The following is a 27,597-nucleotide window of genomic DNA, read 5'->3' as shown; positions in this document are numbered from 1 at the left end:
TATACCTTTCACTTATTCTGCTTTAGGCTCACCCACCATCTTCCCCTGCTTAAAAAAACTGCCAGACCTCTGCCTGCCTCAGGGCCTTTGCACTTGCTGTTCCCACTGCCTAGAAACACCCTTCCCCAGCTCTTCACACAGTCTTTCTCTTTCATTTTTAGGTCTCAGCTCAAATATCACCTCCTCGGAGAAGCCTTCCCTGACCACCTCATCAAGACACCCCACACCCACACAAACCATCCCCATCTTTCCGTTTTACTTCCTTTTTAGCACTGATCACTGGAGTTGTATTATACTATTTACAGATTTATTTATGTGTTTATCAACCATCTCCCCGAACCAGAATGTCACCTCCATGCTGATGGGGAGCTTTGTCTGATTCACAGCTCTACACCCCCCACACCTGGAAGATGGTCCAAAGCACAGCAAGGGTCAGTAATCTTTTGAACAAATAAAGGAATGAACCATCAAACAAGAAGGAATGTTCTGCGGTAAGCAGGAATGTCTCAGCAAGAAAGAAGTGCTCAAAAGCCCAGAGGATATGAGGCAAATCCAACGTGACTACCCAGAGGGGCAGAGGCTCAGCCAGAGCCCAGGTCCTCGTTCTCGGAGTCGAGTTTGGGCTCCACGCAGAGCTCAACCCACTGGAAGTCAGCGGGCCAGGGGAGAGCTGGGGATGTGGTCATTCTGTACTCAATGAAAGCGGGTGGCAGCGGGCCAGAGTGGGGAGCTTATCAAAACCAGCTGTCCTGCCTCCAATTACAGGGCCAGAGGGGGGCAGGGCTATTTTTAGCTTTGCAGTGTTTGGCTGAGCAAAGACCTGCCCTGTGCGAAGGTAGTAGTGTGTGCCGAGGCATTCAGGGAACCCCAGTGAGAGCCGGGCTGGGGGGCGTAGAAGAAACGGATCTATTCTGTGGAGCGGGAGCCCCGAGTGGGGAAGAGATTGTTCTGGGTCCTGTCTTCCCCCAGGTCTATTCTTGAAGTCCCAAAAATCAGAGGCAGAAAGAAAGCTGCCGGCAGCTGGGGGAGGTGAACAGATGTTGAGTGCCCACTCTCGGAAGCTGGAGACTCAGCCTCTGGCTGCCCACCAGCTGTCCCATCGGGGGCCACCTCTGGCACGGACTGGCAGCCCTGTGGCCAGGGTGGGGGAACAGGAAGTTGCCCACAGCAGCTGCAAGGGCAGAAAAATGCAGCCCAGAGGACAGCAACTGTGACCCAGGTTTCTGCCCTGAGCTGAGTCTTGAGCATTTTTGAGGATCAATTTACTGGGCAAATTTGGGCAAACTGCTGTCCCTCTCTGGGCCTCAGCCGGGTCCATCTGGCAAGTGGTTCATTCAGGGGTCTTCTGGATTTAGTCGGTAACTTTCAAATCATGTTGAGTCCTAAGCTGGGATCCAGCCTACAAAACCAGACAAAATTCACCTCTAATGCAGGGACCTTAAACTCTCATAAATGAGTAAAAGGGGCCAGGTGGAAACACTGCTGAACCAGCCAGCGTTTCTGAAGACGGCAGCCACTCACTGCGGCCAATTGTGGCCGCATGGGAAGACTAAAGCATCTTACGACTTTTCAAGAGAAGCTGGAAACCCAGCATTTCCTGTGAAATCTCCCAACTGTTAAATGTTGATATTGAATCCAAAATTTTCTGAAAGCACCGTGTGGCCCAGGGAAAACACATCTGCGAACCACACTGTGTTAGTGGGGCGCCATGTGCTACCGCTGGGTGCAAGGAAATGTGTTACAGGCAGGAGGGTCAGCACATACAAAGGCCCTGAGTAAGAAGTAAGGTTAGGGAACCAGCCATCTGCCAGTTGGCGGGGGTGGGGGCAGAGAGAAGCAAGATCCAGTCTTCCAGAAAGACCTAACCGGGAGCAGGGTGCGGTACGCTGCGGACACAGGGAGCAGGTCAGCCTGCTTTGGCGGGGAGTCTGAGATTCAGGGAATGGGGGACTGGTTGAGAGTTAGCGTTTGTCAGCTAACGGCAGCATCCCTCTTCCTTCCTGCCCCCCAGTATCGTGCACCCAGTAAACATGAATTTTAAGTGTCAAGTCCAAGGCTAGGCACAGGGGACACACAGGTACACCCTGGCAGTCTTCCCGGGAAAGCCCCCAAGCTGAGATCCAATGTCCACTCATCCCCAATACAAGAATCCCATTTCTCTTGCCCGTCTCCTCCACGGCCTTGAGCTCCACAAGGGCAGGAACTGGGGGTGTTATGTTCATCCCTGTGACTCCACTGCCTGAGATGCTTCCAGCTGGTGTCTGCAGCAATGCCTGACGAATCATTATTGATCAGCTATTACGCACTAATACCGTGTACCTATGCCCACAGGTGGATGAAACAGTGCGGCCTCTTGCACCTGGGTGCTCCCATTCTGGCAGACTTCAATGAATGAATGACATCTAACTCTGTCTAGAGTATAACCAAAGGCCTTCTCCTTCCAGGAAGCCTTCCCTGACTGCCCTGCCAGACAGACCATCACACCTTGCGCCCTGAGTTCTTAAAGCTCTGACACTGCCCTCATCCCGGGCCTGTATAATGAGTTCATCCTCACTCGCCTCACTTTCCCGCACAAGCTCTTTCAGTGGATTCCCAGAATCTGAACCCCCTCACCCCTTACCTGCCTGATTTGGCCCCTGCTACCCACTGTGGCCTCATCTCAACACCCCCCAGCCACTCCCTCCCTCCAGCCACGCTGGCCTCCTCGCTGTTCCTCAATTTTACTCAGGGCTCATTGCAGCCTTGGGGCTTTTGCACCTGCTGTTCCCTCTGCCAGGAATGCTGTTCCCCCACATCTTCTCATGGTTGCCTCTTGCTTGTCATCCAGATCTTGGTTAAAATGTCACCTCCCCCAAGAGGCCCTTCCTGACCACCCTGGCTGAAATCACACCCCCTTTCCTCACCTCCTCCCATCAACCTACTTATTTCCTTAAAGCACTCATCAAGTCACTGAAATTCCCTTCCTTATTTGTATTTATCTACTTTCTGATTCCCCTACTGGCCTGTTATCTCCACGAGGGCAGGGCCTCCCTCTGTCCTGTTCACTGCTTGCACACAGTAAGGGCTCAATAAACAATGACTGGGATAGATGAAGGAATCAATTTTGTCACCCCAGAATCCGAGGATCCTAGAGGGCAAACGCCAAGTTCCTCCTGTGAAGCCTCCACAAAAATACACAGATTTTATTCCTTGGTTTTTCTTCACGTGGCATCCATGAGTTTTGTCTCCGATGAGGGCAGAAACAGGCCGCTCCTTAAGCTCCATCACATTTCCAGCACTCTTGCCCACAATGTGCTGAGCACGTCGCATGTGTTTTCTCTCTGTATCCTCCGACAACCCGGCAAGGCAAACATTTCATTCTCTCTCATTAACTGGTCATTTACTGAGGCTCAGAGAGGTTAAGAAACTTACCCAAAGTCACACAGCTAGAAGGCGGGGGAAGCAGGACTTGGAGTCCAAGTCTGATTCAAAGCCTAACCCTTGAAGGTTATAAAGATAAATCAGACACTTTTTGTATTCCTGGGGTCCCCCATCTAGTTGTAGAGACAGGTAATGATCAAGGAAAAATGAAATGTGAATAGAGATTAAAATGGGTAAACGCAGCAGAGCGTGGTGAGAGAATGTACTGGGTTCAAATCCCAGCCCCCAATTTGTGCCCATGTGACCTTGTGCAGGACCTTTTCCCTCTCTGTGCCTCAGTGTCCTCACCCTTAAAATGGGAACAGTGGCAGTAAACTGCCTCCCAGTGTCGCACACAGATTAAAAGGCACGGCCACAGGGCAGCACCTGGAGCAGAGAAAGGCTCCACAATTGTGTCTCTGTGGCTGCTGGTTCCTTCCATCAGAGGGGGCCCGGGTGCTCCTGGAGGAGGCTGGGTCCTGACCAGGAAGGAGGGGGACCACGAGCCCGGGGCTGTGTGCAGAGCAAAGCCTCCCAAGGAGAGTTTTTATCAGCACGATCTCCTGCAGAAAGTCTGGTCCTTAAGGGCCCAATGATTGCCAAACAAGCTTCAATCCTGGCCCTGTTTCAAATGGGCAGTCAAAGAAATCTCCCCTAATCCTTCCTGAGGAGACAGAACACCCTGCTGAAGCCCTAATCACAGACAGGTTAGCCCATCCAGCTGGACTAAGCTCTCCAAAGGGCTTGGCAAGAGGCGGGGAGGTCCTCTGACCCTGGGGGGCCAGAAGCAAACCCCTCCTCGAGAGAAACCTCCTTTCTGCCCAGGGATTAGGAATTAGCTGATGGAGACCAGCCCGGCTGCCCCCTTCCTGCTTCCCACAGGTCTGGGGCCCACACCCTCCCCTCCACGGACCCTCCCAGGGAACATGGAGCTGGGGTCAACTAACCCTGAGGGCAAAAGGGCAGCCTGACTCCAAGGCATCCAGGCCAACTCCAGGGGCCCAACCACCCCCAAATCCCCTGCCTGCTGCCCCAAGCCATGACCAATCAGCTCCCCCTGGCCCCCTGCCCCCGGCTTCACACTGCTCTCCAGCTGTCCATCCAACATCTGTTCAATATGCGAACGTCTCCTGGGCATCTCGACCTCATCTTCCCTCAGCTGGCTGCCAGATCACTGCACTCGCCAGCATGCCTCCCACCTCTCTGCCCACTCCCTCTCTGTCTCCTTTGCTGCTTCCTCCTCCTCCCCAGAGCCCAGTCCCTGCCTCATCCATCTCTCTACCCATCCCCCTGCAGATTTCATTCAGTCTCATGGCTCTGAAAACCATCTAAATGCCCACGTCCCCTGCACTTAGGTCTCCAAGCCAGACTTTTCTCCCCGAGTCAAGATTTCATATCCAACTAACAAGTCGACATCTCTGTCCGGGAGCCTGTCTCAGTGTAAGCATCCAAATGGAGCCTCTGGGCTCTACTTCCACCCTCTGAAACCTGCCTCTGTCTCCCCTTTGGCAGCAATCAGCACTCCAGCCCTTCCAGGTGCTCAAGATCCTTAATTCCCTTTTTCTCCACCCCATCAGGCAATGCTGTTACCTTCCACATGACCCAGAATGCAACTATTTGCCCCCATCTCCACGGTGACTACCCTAATCCATGGCACCTCTCACCTGGTCTATGGCAATATAATAATTACAGCCGCTTTTACCCCAGGACTCTTCAAAATCTTTTGGGAAGCGGGTGGGGTGTAAGTTAATAAATTCTCAACAAAATCCCAGCCTCACAGGCGAGCTTCTCTCTCCACAAGCTTTGTGCGGTCAGGAGCCCTGGGCATTCCTCTACCCTCTCCAGAGCACCGACCACTAGGTCTAACACACAGTAGGGCCTGGAAACAGCCTGATGGTTTTACAAGAAATGCATTTCTCCTGCTTCTCCCAATCCCCAGCCCCCTCCCCCAGGTGAATGAGATTTAAACCTGGGTTTAGGATCCAATCCCATCTCACCTGTGCTCTGACCCTTTGATCCTTGGTTATAAAATAGGGGCGGGGGTAATAATGTTTTATTATTAGGAAATAATGTAATTCCCAGACAGAGATATTGGAAGCCCTAAGTACTGAAACCATATGGACCTCCCCTTCCCCTTGTGTATCTCAGGAAGGGAGGCCTCACCAGACACCAACCCAGCCAACATCTTGATCTCAGACTTCTAGCCTCTAGAACTATGAGAAAATAAATTTCTGTTGTTTAAGCTGCCAAGACTGTGATACTTTGTTATGACAGTCCAAAAAGGCTAATTCAAAGGTCTACATTTGCTCTTCCAGAACCTTTGAAATCAACTCCCTGCATTAAATACCTTTCTGCTTGACATATCTATAGGGGCTTCTCTTTGCTAAAATGCTAGAGCAGCGTTTTTCAATCCATGGTGGAAAACCCGCTCACAGTTTGTGAAATCAGTTTCATGGGTTTCACTCAGCACTATTTTTGAAATGAATGAAGAAATGAGTAGAATAGAATAGAACAGAATAGACAGGTATTTTCAGAGTGTAACAAGCACAGTAAATTTTGTGAAACTTTGGCTTCAGTCATATATTACATGAATGTGTGTACCAGGTCACAATATAAAACTTACATTTTGCAGTGAGTTGTGGTCAAAACATTTGAAAGCCCTGATATGGGCACCCCACTATCCTTGATCTCCAAGGGCTGTTCCACAAGGATTCGAGGTGCTTTAGAGGCTCTGCCCAGGAGGGCTCATGGCGGAAGGGGCAGGGCTGGGAAAAGCCATGTGGGTGCAGATGGCCCGCCCACCTCCAGCCTCCAGCCGAGACCCAGGGACACAGCGGAGGCCAGGATGGGGTCACTCACTTGCCAAGGAAGCACTTGGGGATGGTGCTCAGCTTTCTCCGACGGTCCTTGATCAGGTTCGCCTTCTTGTTCGTCATCATGTGGTAAAGCTTCTCGCCCTTCTCCGCGATCATGACGTAGGCATCGCGTTCCATGCCCAGCTTCAGGCCTGCGGAGGGGACACGGTCAGCCCCAGCGCTGGGAAGCAGAGTAGGCGGGCATGTGGTTCCTGAAAGCCTTTCCCCCCGCTGCCCCCAACTACCGCCACGGCCAGCGGTCACCCAGAGAGCACTCCCTGCATGTCGGACACTGTTCTAGGCACCTGCCAGTGACCCCACACAAGACCTTGTAGAGGAGGGTGGGTAAGTCCCCCATCTCACAGATTGCAAAGCTGAGGTCCAGAGAGGCTAAGTCCCAGGGTAATAAGCAGTCGACCCTTCAACCTGAGAATGGGTTTCCAAATTCTGAGGTTATCAGAAAACCTATGGAGACCTTCCTTCCAGGCCAGGGATGGAAATTTGCCCGTTTCTCTAGACAATTTACACAGAACTATGATCCCAATCACTGCCCCATATTTTCTACCTGGACCCCATCCAACCCTGACAATAAGAACAATGACAAATAATAATAGCAAATGCTTTTATAGTGCCTACTCTATGCCACTTAGTCCTCACAGGAAACCTACAAGGCAAGTTCCATTATCCCCATTTTACAGCTGAAGAAACTGAGGTCCATAGAAATGAAGTTCCTGTCCAAGGTTGCCCGTCTAGAAGCAGTGGAACCAGGATTTAGACCCTCAAGCTTGGCTCCAGATCTGCGCTCTTGACCACAGCATGTACCACCCCTGGAAACTCAGCCCTGAGCTCAGAGTTTGGGTGATACCCCGATTCTGACAACCAAGGCCTACTCAGGCCACATTCCACTCACGATCACATATGTCCAGCCCTGACCACAGCCATCCATTCCAACCACAAAGATACTGATCAGCCCCACCCAGGCCAGGACACACCCCTGATCCCCACCCCCAGTCCTGACCACACTCCCAGCCCTGATCCGTGTCAGAAGTCATAAACCTGCCCCAGCAGGGACTAAGTTCAGTTGTTTACCTGGCCTAATGGCATTTTAATAAATTTTGATGCAACATTTAAAATCAAGACATGTCACCTAAAAATCCTGATGTCTAACTTCTCAAAAAAAAAAATTCAATGGACCTGGCCATGCTGGGCCCATACTCATTCCTGAGAGATGATGGTGACTTGTACTTGGGTGGATGGAGGCAGGGAGAGGACAGAAGCGGATGGACTTGGCATGTAAGTGGACTTGAAGGGACTTGATCTGCTGAGTGTGGGGAGTCGGGAGACATCAGGGTGACACCGACAGTTTCAATCTGAGCTCCTGGATGACTGAAGGAGCCACTTACTGAGATGGGGAAGTCAAGGGAATGAGTGGGTTTGGGGCAGAAGACAGGGTGGAAATTAAGAATTCTGATTAGATATGGTAAGTGTGAGATGTCCACGACTCATCCAAGTAGTGATTTCAAGAGAACAGAATATAGATATGGAGGAAGCTGGGCCTCTGTTTTCTCCTCTGTAAAGCTGGGAGGTAGGTACCATTTTTAGGATCATGAGTCAAATCTGCAAGTATTTATAATCAAATCCGAACCTCATTTAGCAGCATTACAACCCTCTGCAGCAGGAGCTTTATCCCCATTTACCAGGCCACATCACTGAGGTCTGGAAAGCTGAAGCAACTCACCCCCAAACACATCACGGCCTCCCCTTCCAAGCACGGCGGTCTCTGTACAGCAGTTCAGAGTTTCCCACCCCCAAACTGCACCCAACTATCACCCAGCTCTGCACTTCCTAACGCAAGGGGCCTCAGAAGTGCCTGGGCCCAAGCATTCATGACGACAGTTAGGGGCAGCCCCCACGGACCCTCCTCCCAATGACTTGGTGAATGTCAAACAAAAAGAACCCCAGGTGAAGGGAACAGAAGCGTGGAGGGGACAGAGGCTCATAGGGAGCATCTTGACTACTAACCCTCAAGGGTGGAGGAAGCAAAGACTCTCAGGACGATCAACTACATTGGCATGACCTTGGGCAATTCCCTTCCACGGGGCCTCAGTTTCCCCATCTGTCTGGTGGGCTAAACCAGATGAGCTGAGATCCCGTCAATTTATAACAGTCCCAGAGCTCCCTGCCGCTTCAAAGACCTGCTTTCTGTAGCTCTGACCTTTCTGGAAAGGATCCTACCCGCCCTCCCCTAGACACAGCTCACTCTACAGAAGGGACCAGACTGCAGGAAGCCATACATGCTCCAGGGATCCGGGCAAAGCCCCCAGCCACTCACTCTCGCGCTGCTCCCGCTCACGGATAATGGCATCCAGCCACTTCTGCTTCTCCTCCGCTGTCTTGGCCATGCAGACAAACCACTTGTTCTTGGCCGTGTTGTGGATCTTCCAGCCGTTGGTGACGGTGTAGCCATTGCTGTGATAATCCGCTGGCAAGGGAAGGAGGCAAAGCGGGGTCAGCAAGAGCTCAGCCGTACAGCCCAACATTCATCATTATATGCTTACGAGTGAGGTCACAGGACCAGCCCTTCCTCCTCCAGAAAGACAGGGCGGCAGAGGCATCAATGGCCTCAGGATTTGGGAGGTGAACTTACTATCCTCCAGATGCTCCCTCTCCTATCTATTCTCTGGTGGGCAACGAAGACCTCAAGCAAAGAACCTCCCAACCCCTCAATTGCAAAGGGAGACACCTGATGCCTCCCTGCCCATCTCATTCTGGCACTTGGGCTACATAAAACCCTAGTGTAAGCCTGATGATGCCAAGTCACGGGCCCTTACAAAGTGTTGGCTGGGATGGGAATTGGCAGACCTCTCTGAAAACAGGCTGACATTATCCAGGAATGTTGCAGCCAGCTATACCCTGAATCTGAGGAGGGGTCCACAGGTTTTGTGAGACTGCCAAAGGGGTCTGTGGCTTAAAACCAATTCAGAACCCCTGTCCTGGACAAGCTCAAGGACAAATACACCAAGAGGTGTACACACAAGAATACTCACAGGATCACTGTTTATAATGGTGAACAACAGAAACAACCCAAATGTCCCTCACAAAAGGAATGGGTAAACTGGGGACTATCTGTGCAAGAGAAAACTACACAGCAATGGAAACCGACAAGCTACAGAGAGCTACATGCAGAAACACGGATGACACTCACCACCATGGGGTTAAGTGAAAGAAGCAAGATGCGAAAGAATATACAGTATATTTTATGACCATTTACATAATATAGAGAACAAACTAGTGGTTACCAGTGGGGAGAGGGAAGGGGGAAGGGACAAAATAGGGGTATGGGATTAAGAGATACAAACTACTATGTATAAAATAGATAAGCAACACGGATATATTGTACAGCGCAGGGGAATACAGCCACTATTTTGCAGTAACTAAATGGAGTACAATCTATACAAATATTGAATCACTATGTTGTACACCTGAAACTAATAGAATGTTGTAAATCAACTAAACCTCAATTAAAAAAAAAAAAAGAATCCACATTCTGGGCCAGTGCTACCCAGAGAAACACAGTGAGAAGCAATAATAATAATAAACACATATATATACTTTTATATGTATTTGTAATCATATAACCATTTAAATAAGGTTCAAAAACAGAAAATTTAACTTAAATGTTTAGCAATGCACATTTAGGAGGTAAAAATATGTTTAAAAAGCAAGAAAATAATCATCACAAAATTCAGAGAGTTGTTACTTCTGGGGGGAAGGAGGCACTGTGGCCAGGGAGGGGCGTGTGAGGGGCTTCTGGGGTGCAGGCAGCAGTTTATTTCTTAACCTGAATGGTGACCACCCAGGGGTTTGCTTTATGTGCATATGTTTTAGGCACTTTTCTGTGGACAGGTTATCTTTCCCGATCAAAGGAAAACACCGGTGAACCGCAGCAGAGACTGTGCTGTGGAGCAGGGGGGCTGGGCTCAGGCAGGACACAGGTGGGGACCTACCTGTCCCATCCTCCACGTTCTCCACCTCCATGACTTCAGTGTTGATTCGACCCCGGAAGATATACAGGGAGCCGTTGATGGATTTGGTCCTCTTGGTGGATTTCTTGCTCCCAGTGACCCTGAAAGACAGTGGGAAGTCAATGTCCCCTATGCCTCCTCTCCTTGGGGCTCAACCGTCTTCAACAGAGCAAAGGGAAGCAAGGCAGTAACACAGAAGGGCGCCCGGGGACAGGAGAAGTGCGGGAACCAGGTCAGAAGTATGGCATTTTGGCTGGTGGTTGGGTGACTTGAGCAAGTCACTTTTCCACTCTCAGCCACAGCTTCCTCATGTGGAAAATGGGCTAATAGCCTTTGCTGACCTCCCAGAGCTACTTCTGAGCCAACAGGAGATGTGGATGTGAAACCAACAAGAAGCTACAGAAACCCACTCTTCTAGGCTAGAAAATGGGTAGAGACTCTCAGGGTGTCTAACAAACAGGAACTTCCTGAAATAAAACCAGAATGGAAAGGAATGTGGAGTAGGAAGTCCATCCATCCATCCACTTACACCTACCTACCCACCATTCATTCATTCATTCAGGTGAATTCTCTTGCTCACCCATTTAGTCATTCAACAAACAATCTGACCAGTGCTTCATATGGGAAGGATACCAAGTTGGGACCACGGGAGTCACTCACCCATGCATTCAACAGGCACTCAAGAAAATACCTACTGGGCACCAAGCACTATTCTAGGTGCTAGGGCTGCAGCAGGGAACAAAACAAAGTCTCTGAGAATATACCGTCCAATACAGGAGGGCAGAAGGTACCCCCAAAGCCCTTCATCACGCCCCCTTCTGGTCACTACCCCCTGCAAGGGTAACCACTACCCTGACGTCTAAACTCATGGATTCACTCTGCCTGTTTTGGAACTTCACATACATGGAATCACACAGGGTGACGGTGATAGACATTTGGGTTGCTTCCAGTTTGGTGCTGCTGTGAATGTTCTGGCACATGTCTTATGAAGAACATGTGTGTGCATTTCTTCCGGTTATCTACCTAGGAGTTGAATTGCTCAGTTATAAGGAATGCATACGATCGGCTTTGGTAGATACCGCCAAGCCGTATCAATTCTCCCACCCCTAGCAGCATAGGGACATTCCAGTTGCTCCACATCCTCCATAACTGGTATTGAATTGCTCATTTTGGCCATTCTGGAGGCAGAGAGGAGTGTCTCTAATAAAGATTTCATCTGTATTTCCCTGATGAGCAATGAGGTCGAGCACTTTTTCATGTTTATTGGCCATCTGGTGTCTTCCACTTGTGAAATGACTGTCCCTTGACCATTTTTCTGTTGGGTTGTCTGTCTTTTTCTTAATGATTTATAGCAGGGCTCAGCAAACTTTGTCTGAAAAAGGGCCAGAGAGTAAACATTTTCAATTGTGTGGGCCATATGGTCTCTGTTACAACTACTTAACTCAGCCCTTGAGGCATGAGAGCATCCACAGACAACACAAAAATGAATCGGCATGGCTGTGTGCCAATAAAACTTTATTTATAAAAATAGGCAGAGGGCCAAATTTGGCCTATATATTTTGGATATGAGTCCTTTGCAAAGTGGATTGCAAAGATCTTCTCCTCTGTGCCTTGCCTTTTTACTCTCATCTTGGTGTCTTTTGATGAACAGAAGTTCTTAATTTTAAGGTAGTCTGATAAATCTATTTTTCCTTTATAATTATACTTTCTGTCCAATTTAAGAAATCTTTGCTTACCCCCAGATCATGAAGATAGCCTCCTATGCCTTCTTCTAGAAGCTTTATTGTTTTATCTTTCACAGTTAAATCAATAATCCATCTGAGGATGACTTTTGTATACTGTGTGAAGTAAGGGGTCAAGACTCATTTTTCCCACTGGATATCGAACTGACCAAGCACCATTTATTGAACTTCATTTATTGTGCTTCTGTTGAAATTCAAATGACTGCTTCCATGTATGTCTGCTTCTGGACTCACTACTCCATTCATCTTTTTGTCTGTTTCTACACCAATACTACGTTGTCTTAATTACTATAGCTTTATAGTAAGCCGTGGTATCAGTAATAAAAGTCCTCCAGCTTTGTTCTTCTTCAAAACTGTCTTAGCTATTTTTGTCTCTTTCTGTTTCCATATAAATTTTAAAATCATTTACGTACATATACACACAACCTCCCTCGTGGAATTTTTATCGTAATTACATTGAGGTTCTGACCAACGTGTGATGAGAGAATGCAAAGCACTTGCTGGTGATGGGGGGTGAGGCAGGTCAGAGTCAAGGACAACTAAGATTCTGGCCTGAGATCCTAGGTAAATGATGGTGCCATTTACTGGGAATGACGACGACTCAAGGAGGAAAAGGTTTGGAGCAGGAGTTACAATGAAAATGAAGAGTCTTGTTTTAGACCCAAGTTAAGTGTAAGCTGTCTGTGACACACCCAAGGGAAGATACAGATTTAGATTTCTGCTACCTTACATACCATGTGCCAGGCATCATTCTAACTATGTTACATGTTTTATCTTAATCTATAAAAACCACCTCATGAGATGGAGACTGCTTTCATCCCCATTAAACAGACAGGACAACAGAGGCACAAAGAGCTGACAAAACTTGCCCAAGATCACACAGCTTGCAAGCAGCAGCGTCTCTGAGTCTTTAACCACTACTCGTTGCTGACGCCTCTAAGATGTTAAACAAGCAGTCGAGATACATGAGACTTAGCTCTTCTGTGTCTCAGTTTCGCCTTCTGAAGAACGGGGAGGTGTGTTTTTAAAACTCTCCCTTTCACTTCTGACATCCAAGGAGTCTCTGCTTTTGAATCAGACCAGAAGCACTCTGAGTCAGAGACCTCCCCTGACCCACAACCCGGACAGGCAGTGCCTGGCATGACCCAGGCAAAGACACGACCGTAGACAGACACCTACCAGCGTCAGGCGTTTCCTGTGACTACATCAGAGCCAGGCTGGGAGTTCCATCCACCATTGCCCAATCCCTCTGAGACCTCTCAGAGCCCAGCCCTCTGGCTCCTGACCCAGAGCAGGGACGGAGGCCGCCTGCCAGGTTCTCCCAGGTGACAGAGGTGCCCTCTCCTTCTAGCCAGCCCAGCTCATTTGCAGGCCTGAGGCAGGAAACGGCCTTACAAGAGTGCGTGCGCCCTAGACGACCCACTGCGTGTCCAGTACAATCGGCATCAGCTGCTACTGCTCCAATGGAGGAAGGGCCCACGACAGGGTGGCTGAAGGCTGAGCAAACATGTCCCAGGCTGGGAGGTCACAGAGGCCTGAAGGGACATTCTGCTTTCTAAACCCCAGTGTTCTGGGAAAAGTGCCTGCTTCAGACAGCCCACGGCGGGTGGTGGGGAAGGGCTAGGGGTGGACGCTGGCAGTGGCCTTGGCATTGCCGAAGAAGGACTCTCAGGATGGCTCCAGTGAGAACAGGCAGGAAGCAAGGAGGAAGGAGAAGGGGGCATTGATGGGGGGATAGGAGGACATGAGACAGATGCAGACAGACTAACGGGAATAAAATATCAAATGAGAAAGAGACACACTGACCCAGCCACTCAGAGATGGTGAAAGAGGGAAATGGAGGCCTCTGAGCAGAAGGACCAAGTCCCAGAACAGGGAGGAAAGGGGGGAAGGGGAGGGGCCTGTGGCTAAAGCACCTACTACGTGCCAGGTGCTGCACCCATGGGATTGCACTGAATAGGAACACATCACATGTGGAGGTAAGTTAACAGTAATAGCAGCTACTCCTTATTCTGGACACTTACTATGTGCCAGGCACACTTAACATGTTTGCCTTTGTACATGGTACAAGATACATGATAATTCATCCTAGTTTACAGATGAGGAAACTGAAGCAAAGAGAGGCAAAGTCACAGAGCTAGAGAAATGGCTGCGCAGGGATTCAACAGTAAGGAGCTTGGCTCTTAAGCAAACGCTACTGTAAGAAGGGGTTTATCAACCCCATTTTACAGAAGAGAAAACGGAGGCTCAGAGAGGTCAGGCTGGAGGAGGAAGACAAGGAGAAGCTTCCTCACACTCACACAGAAAGCCCTCATTCATCCTGTGGAAAGTTTCCTCACCACCACCTTAGGAGGCCAGCAGAATCAGACAAGGAAAACGAGGCTCAGACAGACAGTAAGTGAGAAGCCCAGAGCCACAATGGAAGTTGGAGGTGATGCTGACAGTAGGACCCAGGATCTGGACCTCCCCTCAGCCCTAACTTTTGCTAGATAAAAGAGTAAAGAAGCCTCTGGAAAGTCACCATTTCACCCCTAAAACAAAATAACAGGAAGCTTGATTCAAAAAGGGCTGCACCGGTCCGTCATCCTCTACCTCCCCAGCGAGAAAACTGAAAGGCAAGAATTCTCTTGGTCCACCAATCTACCCACCCACTCGTGCATCCAACCATCCACTCGTGCCCCTACCCCTCCGTCTCCTAACTTTCCATCTCTCCAATCATTCATCCACCTATCCATCAACTCAACCATCCTATCAACCAACCTCCCATACCAGAGTCCAACCACCCTGGCAACTATCAACCAATCATCCTTCAACACACCCATCCAACTGATCATCCATCCACTAATCTCCAAATCTCCACCACCCACTCAGCCCCCCAATTTTATCACCATCCAACCATCCATCCATCCACCCATCCACCCATTCACTCAACAAACCATACAGAAAGACCCCAACACACCTTCCATTTAAATACACCTCGCCTAGGGACTTCCATGGTAGTGCAGTGGTTAAGACTCTGCGCTCCCAATGCAGGGGGCCTGGGTGCAATCCCTGGTCAGGGAACTAGATCCCACAACTAAGGAGCCCGCGAGCCATAACTAAGACCCGGCACAACCAAATAAAAATAAATAAATAAATATTTAAATAAATAAATAAATACAACCTCTGCCAGCTCGTCTTCATTTCCATTTCTCCAACTACCCAAACATTCACAGATTCCCCCAACTTTCCATCTACCCCTCCATCCAGCCATCTCCTAAACCTCCAACCACTTGACTGCTCACTCATTCATCTACTCGTTCATCCATCCACGAATCAATTCATACACACATCCACAATCACTCCCATTCATCTCCCAAATCTGCAACTACCCATCTATCCCTCCTCCCATTTGCCCACACATCCAACCATACATACATCCGCATCAGTCTACCACTCCTCCACCCATCCATTCACTCTACAAAGTTTAAGAAGCTCCAGTGAAAGACACAAAGATGACAAAGATACTATCTTTCCCTCAAAAAACTTAACAGGTGAGGACTTCCCTCCCCTCAAACGATCTACCTTTGGATCTTAGAATCACAGGATTCTGGTGGCACAAAGACTCTCCAAACTTCCAGGACCGTCTCGACCTACACTGTCCACTGTGGCAGCCACAAGCCACAGGTGGCTACTGAGCACTTAAAAGGTGCCTAGTACAAATTGAGATGTGCTCTAAGTGTAACATACACACCAGATTTTGAAGCTTTAGTGTAAATTTTTAAAAAGAATGCAGGGCTTCCCTGGTGGCGCAGTGGTTGAGCATCTGCCTGCCAATGCAGGGGACATGGGTTCGAGCCCTGGTCTGGGAAGGTCCCACATGCCGCGGAGCAACTAGCCCCGTGAGCCACAATTACTGAGCCTGCGCATCTGGAGCCTGTGCTCCGCAACAGGAGGGGCCGTGATAGTGAGAGGCCCACGCACCGCGATGAGGAGTGGCTCCCACTTGCCACAACTAGAGAAAGCCCTCACACAGAAATGAAGAGCCAACACAGCCATAAATTTAAAAAAAAAAAAAAAAAGAATGCAAAATACCTACTTAATAAATTTTTTAAGTTGATTAAGTTGAAATAATAATATTTGGGGATATATTGGGGTAAATGAAATACGTTATTTAAATTCATTCCACCTATTTCTTTTGCTCTTTTTAATGTGACTACCAGAAAATTTTAAATAACCTATGTTCTTGGATAGTGCTGATCTAGAACAAATCCCTCAACTCAGAAGAGAAGAGGGAGGCCTAGAGAGGGAAGTGACAAGCCTATGTCAAGAGTTCAACCCAATCCCAGCCTCCTGGCCCACCCAGGCAGCCCTGTCCCGGCCTCCCAGCCCACCCGGGCAGCCCCGTCCCAGTCTCCCCAGCAACTCACCTGGATTTCCGCTTGCAATAGACAAGGAGGTTGTCAAAGAGGAAGAAGGCTCTCTCCTGGATATTGCCCGCAGAGATTTTTAACAAAGTCCCTTGCAGGAGGAGCTGGGTGCAGATGTCCGTGAGGTTGGAGCCCTGGGAGAGCGATGGGGGGTTGTGGTGCGTGAGCTGGCAAATGCGGGAGCTACCTTGGGAACGCCCCCCTTCCTTCCCACAGACAGAACCTGCACCTGCCTCCCTCGCACCCCCAAAATCTCAATGCACCACTGGAGGCACATCTGTGAGCAGACAGAAACCCAACACAACCTGGTCGATGGCTTCCCTCTGGCGAGTGTGCCAGAACAAGGCTGGCAGGAGCACACACAGATGACCATTTCACAGAACAGGGGCTTGGGGCTCAGCGAGGTGAAAAGGACTCACTCAGCTCACATGGCCCTAGCTGACATCTGGTTTTGTTATGGGTTTTGTTGGTTTTTTGTTTGGTTGGGTTTTTGCCTCTCTCCTCCCCCCCTTATTTATTTGTGTCTTGAGTTGTTACTTTATCTCCTCCACAAGAATGCCACTTCCGTAAGGACAGGAAGCGTTTGATCAAGCATCTATCAAGCATTTGCCACGGTATTCCCAGCACCTACTGCACTCTCTGGCACACAGTAGGTGCTCAGTAAATGCTTGCAGAACAGGTGACCAATGCAATGTGAGCTCCACCAGGGGCAGAGGATTCTGAGAGCACCCTCTCTAGCTCAGGATGTGAGAATAGATGGGAACAGTTCCCAAATGCTACCTGGTCATCTATGCTAAATGACCAAGATGTTAGGTGTGCATGAGGTTCACTGAACCTCCACGGGGTTCAGGGTGATGTGGTCAGGAAAGGACCAGGGAGAAGCAAGATGGGCCTGGGAGGACGGCGAAGATAAAGAGGATGAGGATAGGGATAGGCAGGGTCCCTGCTGGGAGGAGTCCTCAGAGCCAGGGACCACGCAGGTCCATCTGGAACTCTGGGGGACCAAGGCAGGGGCAGAGAGATCCCAAAGTGCTAACAGAGAGGAAGCTGGAAAGAGACCTTGGAGGGCACAGAATGCCGGCTAAGGAAGCCCCCGGAGGGTCCCCAAATCCGTGCTCCTCTTCCGTCACAGGCATGGAGTTTCAGCTGGCACATGGCTGCCCAACCACAGACTCCACTTCCCAGCATCCCTTGTGCCAGGCGTGGTCACGTGACTACATTATGGCCAGTATGCCTCACTTTTACATCATTCCCCTGAGAAAACTGCCTCCCTCCCTTTCCTCTCTTCCCTCCTCTTGCCATAGGCTGCAAGATGGCCACGGTAGTGGAATACACCATAGCAAAGGACGGAGGAAGGCGTTGGAAGGGACCAGGGTCCGAATGGAGCAGAGATGCCCCACCCCAAGCCTGCGTCACTACTGAGCAATAAACGTTTATCTCATTTAAGCCACTGAAGTCTCTCTTTCTTACAGCCGCCAACTTTAAATACTTGATGTACTTTTAAATACATCAAGATAAGGTTGGAGGCCCCATCAATAGGTGGGCAAGGGGGTGCCTCTGACATTTACGCTCAGGGGATATTATGCCAAAGGGGTATTTTAGGGGAAATTCATTTCACCAACCTGCAGATCACGGTGAAGGGAGAAACAAAGAGACGTGATGCTATCTCTGCCTGGAAATGAACTTGGGGAGGAAAGGAGGAGAATTCTTCATAGAATCTCCTTCCCCAGACACTCAATGCCCAGAACTGACAAGGAGTTCATACCCCAGAAAGATCTGTTAACTCAATTATTTCTGATACCCAGTATGGGAAACTGGTTTTGGCTACTCAGAAATCAGGCTGTTTTCTAACTGCCCACTGCAGTCTCCCCAACTGCTGTCAGAGTCGGTTTGCTCTGTGCCCACGGGCCGGCTAGAAGCAGCAAATCCATTTGCCCATTGGTGCCAGAGACCCCCTCTGGGGCCCACTCGGGGTCCTGGGAAACCAGCTTCTTTGCCATCAAGAGCTGTGCAGCCCAGGACAGAAGCATACACCCGTTAACAGAAATCAGAGCCTGGACGCTTGTGTGCCACAGGCAGATATGTGATGCCCACAGCACAGCGACCCAGCGAGGTAGCACCCCTGCTGCCCTGGGGCTAGGGGATGAAGAGCCCCTTGGAGCCCCAGCATCCTTGCAAACAGGGAGAGTGTGACTCCCTGGCTGATGAGACTCCATCAGTGGCCCATGGGCCAGCTCAGAGCACAGAGCAACTCAACAGTTCCTTCGAGACCATGTGCTTCCTGTCTCCTCCACCTCACTCATGTCCACCCACCAGCCCTTCCAGGCTCCAAAGGGAGATTTTGGCTGCTTGTACAGTAAGTCTCCTAGGTACGAACCTTCAAGTTGTGAGCTTTCAAAGATGCGAACATGTGTTTGCATGTCCAATCACGTAACTTAGTTTTCGTGTCTGGCGTTATCTGTAAAAGTTGGGTACCGGGCTTCCCTGGTGGCGCAGTGGTTAGGAATCCACCTGCCAATGCAGGGGATGCGGGTTCGAGCCCTGGTCTGGGAAGATCCCACTTGCAGCGGAGCAACTAAGCCCGTGTGCCACAACTACTGAGCCTGCGCTCTAGAACCCGTGAGCCACAACTGCTGAGCCTGTGTACCACAACTACTGAGCCTGCGCTCTAGAGCCCATGCTCCGCAACAAGAGAAGCCACCGCAATGAGAAGCCCGCGCACCGCAAGGAAGAGTAGCCCCCATTCTCTGCAACTAGAGAAAGCCCGTGTGCAGCAATGAAGACCCAACGCAGCCAAAAATAAATAAATTAAAGAAAAAAAAAGTTGGGTACCTAGGCTAACTTTGTTGGACTCGTGAACAAACTGGACTTACAAACGCACTCTTGGAATGGAACTCGTTCGTATATAGGAGACTTACTGTATGTGAACCTAGTACCTGGCCCAGCTGTAGGGCCCAAGAGCCTGGAGGTCACACAGACCTAGACCAATGTCAGGGGACGGCAGAGAAGAAGCACACCCCGCCTGGGAAGCTGCCTCCCTGGCCTTGGCCAAGGACCACCCAGCAAACTGCATCTGAAATGCCAAGGACACTACAGGAGGAGGCCCCTTCCACCCCAGGCCTGCTAAGAAGCCCAGCTGACACTCGGTTTCCCCGGAATCCTTGAACCCAGGTCAGGGGTGGTGCTAAGGATCAGATACACAGGGAAGAGGCTGAGCATCAAGGTGTCCACCCGTCAGGGCTGGAGTCCTCTTCCAGACAGTGCAGAACTGAAGTGGTGACATTCAGAGAAGAGGACAAAAGCTAACACAGGCATAGGGCTTCCCACCCACCAACTCCAGTTCTAAGGATCTTACAAAACTCCGTTCATCCTTACGACTCTCACTTTACAGATGAGGAAGCTGAGGCACAGAGCAGTGAAGTGACTTGTTCAAGGTCATACAGTTGGTCAGTGAGTGAGCTGGGACCTGAACCCAGACAGGTGGTCCCACCATCCTATCCACTCACCTCTACTACCCTGTGCTGCCTCCTAGAAGGTAACCTGAAGGTTTTTTTATGCAGTTGTTGGTCTAGAGCAGGGGTCTTCGAAGGGGCGAGAGCACAAGGCATCCCGGGGAGGGTGGGAAGAACATACGAGAACTTCTATTTATGGTCCTTCTTTTTTTTTTGCGGTACGCGGGCCTCTCACTGTTGTGGCCTCTCCCATAGTTGCGGAGCACAGGCTCCGGAAGCGCAGGCTCAGCGGCCACGGCTAACGGGCCCAGCCGCTCTGCGGCACGTGGGATATTCCCAGACCGGGGCACGAACCCATGTCCCCTGCATCGACAGGCGGACTCTCAACCACTGCGCCACCAGGGAAGCCCTATGGTCCTTCTTTTTAATGGTCTTATGTTTCCTCACCCCTATTTCCTTCTGTCCCTCGTGGGTGAGTGCAGTTGGTGGTCTCTTAAAGCAGGGCTTCCAGAGCCAGCAAGAGTGGTGTGTTCTATTTCTTTCTTATTAAGAACATGCACTTCTTTTTATGACCGTGAGCTTCTCACGAAAGTCTGCGGGGCCCACGTCTGGAGTGTCCCTCTGCAGGAGGGTCAGCCCACACTGGTATGAGCCCTAGGCAAAGTTGCATGATGTTTTCCCATCTAAAAAAAATGAAGAAAGAAATCCTGCTTTGCTGCCACGGCTCCTCCTGACATTTATTGAGCGTTTACTCTGATCCAATAAAGAAAGCACCGTTCTGAGCGCTTTGCATGTATCCACTCCCTGAATCCTCAAGTGACCCGTGGGGCATCCTGCCATTAGCCAGACTGTACAGATGAGGAAACTGAGGCAAAGGTACCCCACCAAGCAGAGCGGGGGGGCTCATACACTCACATCCACAGTGTTGCGACATACTCCCATTTACCTGTGCTCAGTAAAATGGATTTATGGATTAACTTATCCGGTTTTAACTAAACCAGTCCCACAGCTAAAAAGGACAATTGGCTTACAGAGGATCAGGCCAAAAAAAAAAAAAAAAAAAAAACCCAGAGATTCAGATCAAACTAATGATGCAAGCCCAAGCGCACAGCAAGAAACTGGCCAAGAAAAGACTCGCCCTCCTCCAGAAATAATTCCCTTGTCAGCCATATTCCAAGAGAGATGACAGGCCTCTAATCAGATTGGCAAGAGGTCAAACAAAAAGATTAGAAACGGGGTTTCCCTGGTGGCGCAGTGGTGGAGAGTCCGCCTGCCGATGCAGGGGACAGGGTTCGTGCCCCGGTCCGGGAGTATCCCACATGCCTGCGGAGCGGCTGGGCCCGTGAGCCATGGCCGCTGAGCCTGCGCGTCCGGAGCCTGTGCTCCGCAGCAGGAGAGGCCACAACAGTGAGAGGTCCGCGTACCGCAAAAAAAAAAAAGATTAGAAAGGATCAAGGAGAGAATCAGAAATCAGGATTTGCAACCACCATCGTTCACTGTGAACTACACCTGTAAGTCATACTGTCCCCTGAGGTTCTAACTACTGAGGGCATGAAGCTATTACAAGCAGCTTCACTGTTAAACATTATTTTTTCTAGCTAGAACGTATTATTTTCCCAAGTCACCTTGAGGATTAAACTTAAAAACCTTTCTACTATACAGAAAACCATTTCACATTTTCCAAAGAACATTCGTGTTCTACCCTTCGCTTGACCCTCACAGTGATGCCAGGAGGTAACTTCAGAGATGTTATTTCTGAAATTAGACAAGTAGGGGAAAATGAGGCCAGGAGAGTAGGACAAACTTGCGTAAGGCAGGATAATCTGTAAGTTAAAAGGCTGGGGGCTTCCCTGGTGGCCCAGTGGTTAAGAATCTGCCTACCAATGCAGGGGACACAGGTTCGAGCCCTGGTCCGGGAAGATCTCACATGCCGTGGAGCAACTAAGCCTGTGCACCACAACTACTGAGCCTGTGCTCTAGAGCCTACAAGCCACAACTGCTGAGCCCATGTGCCACAACTACTGAAGCCTGCGTGCCTCGAATCTGTGCTCCACAACAAGAGAAGCCACTGCAAAGAGAAGCCTGTGCACCGCCACAAAGAGTAGCCCCTGCTCGCCGCAACTAGAGAAAGCCCACGTGCAGCAACGAAGACCCAATGCAGCCAAAAATTAATTAATTAATTAATTAAATTTAAAAAAAATAAAAGGGTGGGCCCCAAAGCCAAGACCCTGCACCTCAGTTTTCTCATCTGTAAAACAGGGATAACAACTGCCCTCTCTTCTAGTGTTGAAAATGTGTCATAGGTGCTCAGTAAATTGCCAGCAATTTTTATTCTAGGTCACTTTATTTCCTACTGTACCCAGTGACAGAGATCAAAATAAGGGCCATTCTCAAACTGCAGATATTTCAGGGTCAATAAGGACCCCAAAGACCCTTAGTTCCTATTTCCCTAGGCCCTTACCAGGAGGCATCTGGAAATCACTTCTGCTCTGGCTGCCAAATTGCTTGCTTAATACTCTCTCCACAGAGGCTCACGTGAGAAATTTCCCTTCTAGCTGGATGCCAGGAAACTCTCTGTCACCCAGAAGAACTGCTCAGCTTGTTCCTTTTTTGACAATGAATGTTAAGTAACTTAGGTGTCCTGCTATTTTTACCTTGGCTGCCAGGAAGCTCGAAGCCCAAACAGGCAGATGTTTAAACGTGTCCACTCTATGTGCTCTTTAGGTTAGCATATTTGCTGAAAGTAGCCAAGTGACGCACTTCTGGCCAATGAGTTGGAAAGGGGCTTCTAGGAAAGGTTTTCCTCCACTAGGGAGGAGGGCTCCCCCTCACTGCCCTGGCCAAGCCCCTGTCTCCTCCTGCTTTGGAACACATGATGCCTGGAGCTGCTGCCATCATGGAACCATAGAGGGGAAGGCTGAGAGGATCACAAGAAACCAAATCAGAGCTCTGACATCATGAAGGTGAAATGTGATTCCTTAGAGGACACATCCTGACACAATTTTCAGGTGCAGGAACAGAAACCAAGCTATGCATTTTAAGCAGAAAGAAATGAGGGCCTTATCCAATCCTTGGAGGGGTTAGAAGAGCCTAGAATCACAGCTGCCAGAAAACCAAGAACACTGTAGAACTGGCCCTCCAGGGAAGCCACTGCCCCTGCTCCAACTGGGGAAAAGGAGAATCAGACCACCACCTGCCCAAGCTGATATTCTAGGGAAATGCTGCCCAAGCTGCTTCCAGGCCCTCAGAAGCTGTTGCCTCAACTATCAGCTACAAAGCCACCTCATCCTGCTAGATACACACCAACAACAACACAATGGATGCCCTTCCTCTTGACACTCAGAAGCTGGAAACCGGGCCCTCTGCAAATGCTATCACAGAAAGTCAGACACAACCAGGGCTGTGCTTTGCTGCACAAACAGCACAAGGGTGGCCTCCGTCCCACTCCCGCTTTCCAAATCTCAAGCAGCTGGATCTGATCTTGGCCAATCATATCCCAAACCTGAGCTACAAAGGAGTCTGAGAAATGCAACTATTTGTTCTCCAGCCGGGCAGGGAGGCCAGGCAGAGGAGAGTGGGTACATGACAAACACTAATCCACAACACCCACCTCCTCCAGAACACAGGTCCCTCCCCTCTGCAGTCATACCCTCAACCTCGTAGCTATACAGTCTCATTTAGGACTCCCCAACACAGGGAGACGAAGTGGAAATCCCAAATGTAGCAAGTGCCAGAAAATCCAAAGGGTCTAAGGCAGATGATTTAGAGAATTATCTGTGTCCAAGAGTCTTTCCTCTTTAGTCTTCATCTCCCATTCTAGCTGTACTTACTCGGATATTGACTTTTTTATTTATTCAGATTTTCCCATTTCTTTCTACAGATTTTTTAGAACAGCTCTAATAATTTAAGGAAGACACAACAGAAGATCTCGAGAATCCCATCCCTTAATAATCATCATCATAGTAATATCCATACCTATCACTTATTGAGTACCGACTATATGCAGGTATAGATAAGGAAACCGAAGTTCAGAGAAGTTAAGACATTTGCCTACAGTCACCGAGTAAGGGAGTGTCAAAGCCAGAATTCTATCCTGGAGTGAACCCTTAAAAAGCTACCCTTGAGGGCTTCCCTGGTGGCGCAGTGGTTGAGAGTGCACCTGCCGATGCAGGGGACACGGGTTCGTGCCCTGGTCCGGGAGGATCCCACATGCCGCAGAGCGGCTGGGCCCGTGAGCCATGGCCGCTGAGCCTGCGCGTCCAGAGCCTGTGCTCCACAACGGGAGAGCCCACAACAGTGAGAGGCCCACATAACGCAAAAAAGAAAAGCTACCCTTGACCTTGGCGTCAAAAGCTCAAGGGACACCAGGCAGACAGGCAACATGTGAAGGAGGGTGACTGGGGAGTGGTGGGGATGGAGGAAAACTAGAGGCTCCAGAGGCTCTTGCCATGGAAAATGGGGCCCAGCGTTACCAATTTTTTAAGAGAAACTTTAAATCTAGAATTTTATGTGAACCTGATTGAAAAATAATTAAACTTTTTTTTTTTTTTTTTTTTTTTGCAAACACCATGGAGGCCAAACAAAATATGCTACAGGCCAAATCTGGTGCCCAGACCACAGTCTGAACCCAAGTTGTGCACACCCCGGGCCCGTCCCCAGCCCAGAAGGTTCCTCCTGCCCCAGACACACCTCCCAGCCTTCGATGTGCGACTGCAGCTGCTCCAGGGCCTCCAGCTTCTCCATCTGCCTCTTGGTCTCGTTGATGTTGGAACAGACAGTCTTCATGGCCTGCAGGGCACTCTGGACTGCGGGGTGGTCGGGGTGCTTGCCGGGGGTCCTCTTGGCGAGTTCCTAGGGTAGAGGAGAGGGCAGGAATGAGGGACATCAACCCAGAGGGCACCAAACAGCCTCCAGGACACCCGGGCCTGAACCAAGTCCCAGCTCTACTCTGGACAAACGGTGTGATCTGGAGCTGGAGAACATCACTCATTCATTCATTTAATAAATGCCCCCTGAGCAGCTCCTCCACCACAGGCAGTGTTCTAGAGTCTGCGGACAAATTTGTTAATAAAACAGAAAAATTCCTCATCTGGTGGCTATTACATTCTAATAAAGGAGGTGGCCAAAATAAAGAAAAATCAGTGACAGATATTACAAAGACACATCAGAACAAGGGGCTAGAAGGTCTTGGGAAAGGAGATGTTCTTTCAAATAGGGAGGTCAAGGAAGCCCCTCTGAGGGGGTGACATCTGAACAGAGAGTCTGGTTAAAGCAAGGGAGAGAGTCCTGCAAAAATCTGGGGGAAGGGCATGCCTGGTAACGGGAACAGCAAATGCAAAGGGGCATGGTGGGAGTGTATGGGGTCTGTAAGAGAAACAGCCAGGAGGCAGTGTGGCTGGAGGAGAGTAAATGCGAGAGAGAAGGAGAAAGAAAGAGACAGAGACAGAGACAGAGAGAGACCGGTTGGCCAGAGAGGTAGCCATAGACACTGCCCCTCCCTAGCCCCCAGTTTTTCTCATCTGTAAAATGGGTATAAAGAATCCCTTGCCTTCACAGGGACGTGGAGGAAACATGTAAAGAGGACAGTCGGGGGCTTAATCTGCAAGCCCCTCCCCCACTGTTTCTCACTCTGATCTCACATCTCACCACCGGCACAGGCTGGGACACTCTAAAGGTCAGGCCGGTCTTAATCAAAGGGTTTCAGCCCCATAGTAAGCGTGATGAGAAAGGAACTGAGACGGCAGAGACCAGCTGGGTCTCAAGATATCAGGGAAGATTTTCAGGCCACGCGTCACTCAACCCACAGGACCGCGCCGGCAGAGATAAGTTTCTCTAATCATCTGGCCCTGACATGCCCAGATGTTCCAGTATCTCTCCATCTCTCTGCTCCCTCAAAAATCACAGATATGACACTCCAGTGGGCTGGTTCCCAGTACAGTCCCACATGGGTTCCAGGGCTAGCTCCGCCCCTGGGCGGCTGGGTGACCTTGGGCCAGATGCCCTCCATGCCAAGCCTCAGGTTCATCGACTGAAAACCAGTGATGTGGGGGAGGATGGTGATGATGAGCCTTTACCCTGTGCCTGGGAGGGAGGTTCTGTTATTATCCATTTAACAGAGGAGGAGATGGAGGCTCAGTGGGATGGTCCAAAGGCTCCAAGAAGTAGGAGGAGGAATGTGGATTTGAACCCGGCCATCTGGTTCTGCTCATGGTCATGGTGAGGGGTAAATCAGACACTGCAGGAAAAGCAGCTCCGGGGGAAAGTACAGCCTCAGTGAGCACTCAGTCTACGCTGGCCATTATCAGTCCTGCTTCCGTAGGACAATACACGTTAGCAGGGCCCGCAAGCAGCAATGGGCCAGGCAGGTGTTGTTCTGAGAACGCCCTGCGGAGCACCAGCTCCAAAAATAGGCCTTCTCGGGCTTCCCTGGTGGCGCAGTGGTTGAGAGTCCACTTGCCGATGCAGGGGACATGGGTTCGTGCCCCGGTCCGGGAAGATCCCACATGCCGCGGAGCGGCTGGGCCCGTGAGCCATGGCCGCTGAGCCTGCGCGTCCAGAGCCTGTGCTCCGCAGCGGGAGAAGCCACAGCAATGAGAGGCCCGCACACCGCAAAAAAAAAAAATAGGTCTTCTCTAGTCACTTCATTTCTTCTTTGCCTGAACATGAACAGCCTCTTTTCTGGAGAGCGGATCCTAATGGCCCGAGGACCAGATGTTCTGTAACATCAGGACCCTGTGGGTTTGCTGAGCACCTGCCTTGGGCCCAGGGACAGACCAGAAAGGAAGCAAGGGGTGGGGAAGGATGGAGCCCTCTCTCTGGAGGCAACTGAGCTGGGAAAGGTGCTCCCAGGGAAGGGGGAGGGAGGGATGGAGGGAGGAAGGAAGGGAGGAAGGGGGGAGGGGGCACAAACAACAGCCCCAAGTGGTGAAAGCGCTCGTGATAAATCAGAGAAGGGGAAGGACAGTGTGGCCGGAAAGGCTTCAAGGAGGAAGTAAGAGAGAGGCAGGCGGGTCACTGAGGGTTGAGCTTTTTGTACAAAGGGGACGTATTTCCATTCACTCCTCACTCAACAAACACAGACTGAGCAACAGGTATGTGCCAGAGCACCGAGGTCTGGACAGAGACTGAGACGGCCCTCAGGGAGCTCACAGTCAAGAGAACAGTCCAGAAGTTGAGTATTACCACTAACAGTAACAATAAGAGCTAGCGTTTAGTGAGTGCTTACACTCTTTTTGAGCTCCCTCAATCCTCCCATCAACCCTATGAGGTAGTTATTATTATCCTCATTTGACAGATTTGAAAACTGAGGCACAGAGAGGTCAGGTCATCTGTCTGAGGTCACGGAGCAGACTTGAGCCTAACCAGTCTGGCTCTGAGGTTAGTGCTCTGAACGTCTATACTATTTATAACCTTTCAGATAGTTAAATAGGAATACTTTCCTCTCTGGTAAATATAATTTATATTATCGATTAAGTGCCAGGTGAAACATCAGGCAAGTGAAGGCGCAGAGAGTGAGGGAGGTGCACTGGTCCGTGAAGGTCTCTCTGAGGAGAAGGGCCTCAGGGTGGAGACCTGAATGAAGTAAGGGCACAGGCTATACAAACATCTGTGGGAACAGCACTCGAGGCAAGAGAAGAGCACAAGCAAAGGCCCTGAGGCAGTGAGAAACAGCAAGGAGGCCAGGGAAGCTGCAGCAGAGTGAGCAAGGAGAAGGA

General features: G+C 50.1%; 1 protein-coding gene across 2 annotated transcripts in view; it reads right to left on the bottom strand.

Moving 5' to 3' along the window:
- PREX1 (phosphatidylinositol-3,4,5-trisphosphate dependent Rac exchange factor 1) overlaps positions 1–27,597 on the bottom strand; it is a 194,495-nt gene that overhangs the window by 52,077 nt on the left and 114,821 nt on the right. For both annotated transcript variants that reach the window (XM_081255329.1, XM_081255328.1), the window contains 5 exons: positions 24,572–24,733; positions 16,431–16,564; positions 10,262–10,380; positions 8,587–8,736; positions 6,259–6,406 (listed from right to left, as the gene is read on the bottom strand). In XM_081255329.1, the coding sequence (XP_081111455.1) occupies positions 6,259–6,406; positions 8,587–8,736; positions 10,262–10,380; positions 16,431–16,564; positions 24,572–24,733 (713 nt within the window). The remainder of the gene's footprint in view (positions 1–6,258; positions 6,407–8,586; positions 8,737–10,261; positions 10,381–16,430; positions 16,565–24,571; positions 24,734–27,597) is intronic.

The sequence above is a fragment of the Mesoplodon bidens genome (assembly GCF_964165515.1).
Source record: "Mesoplodon bidens genome assembly, chromosome: 15".
Taxonomy (NCBI): Eukaryota; Metazoa; Chordata; class Mammalia; order Artiodactyla; family Ziphiidae; genus Mesoplodon; species Mesoplodon bidens.
This window is presented reverse-complemented; position numbering and strand designations above follow the sequence as displayed.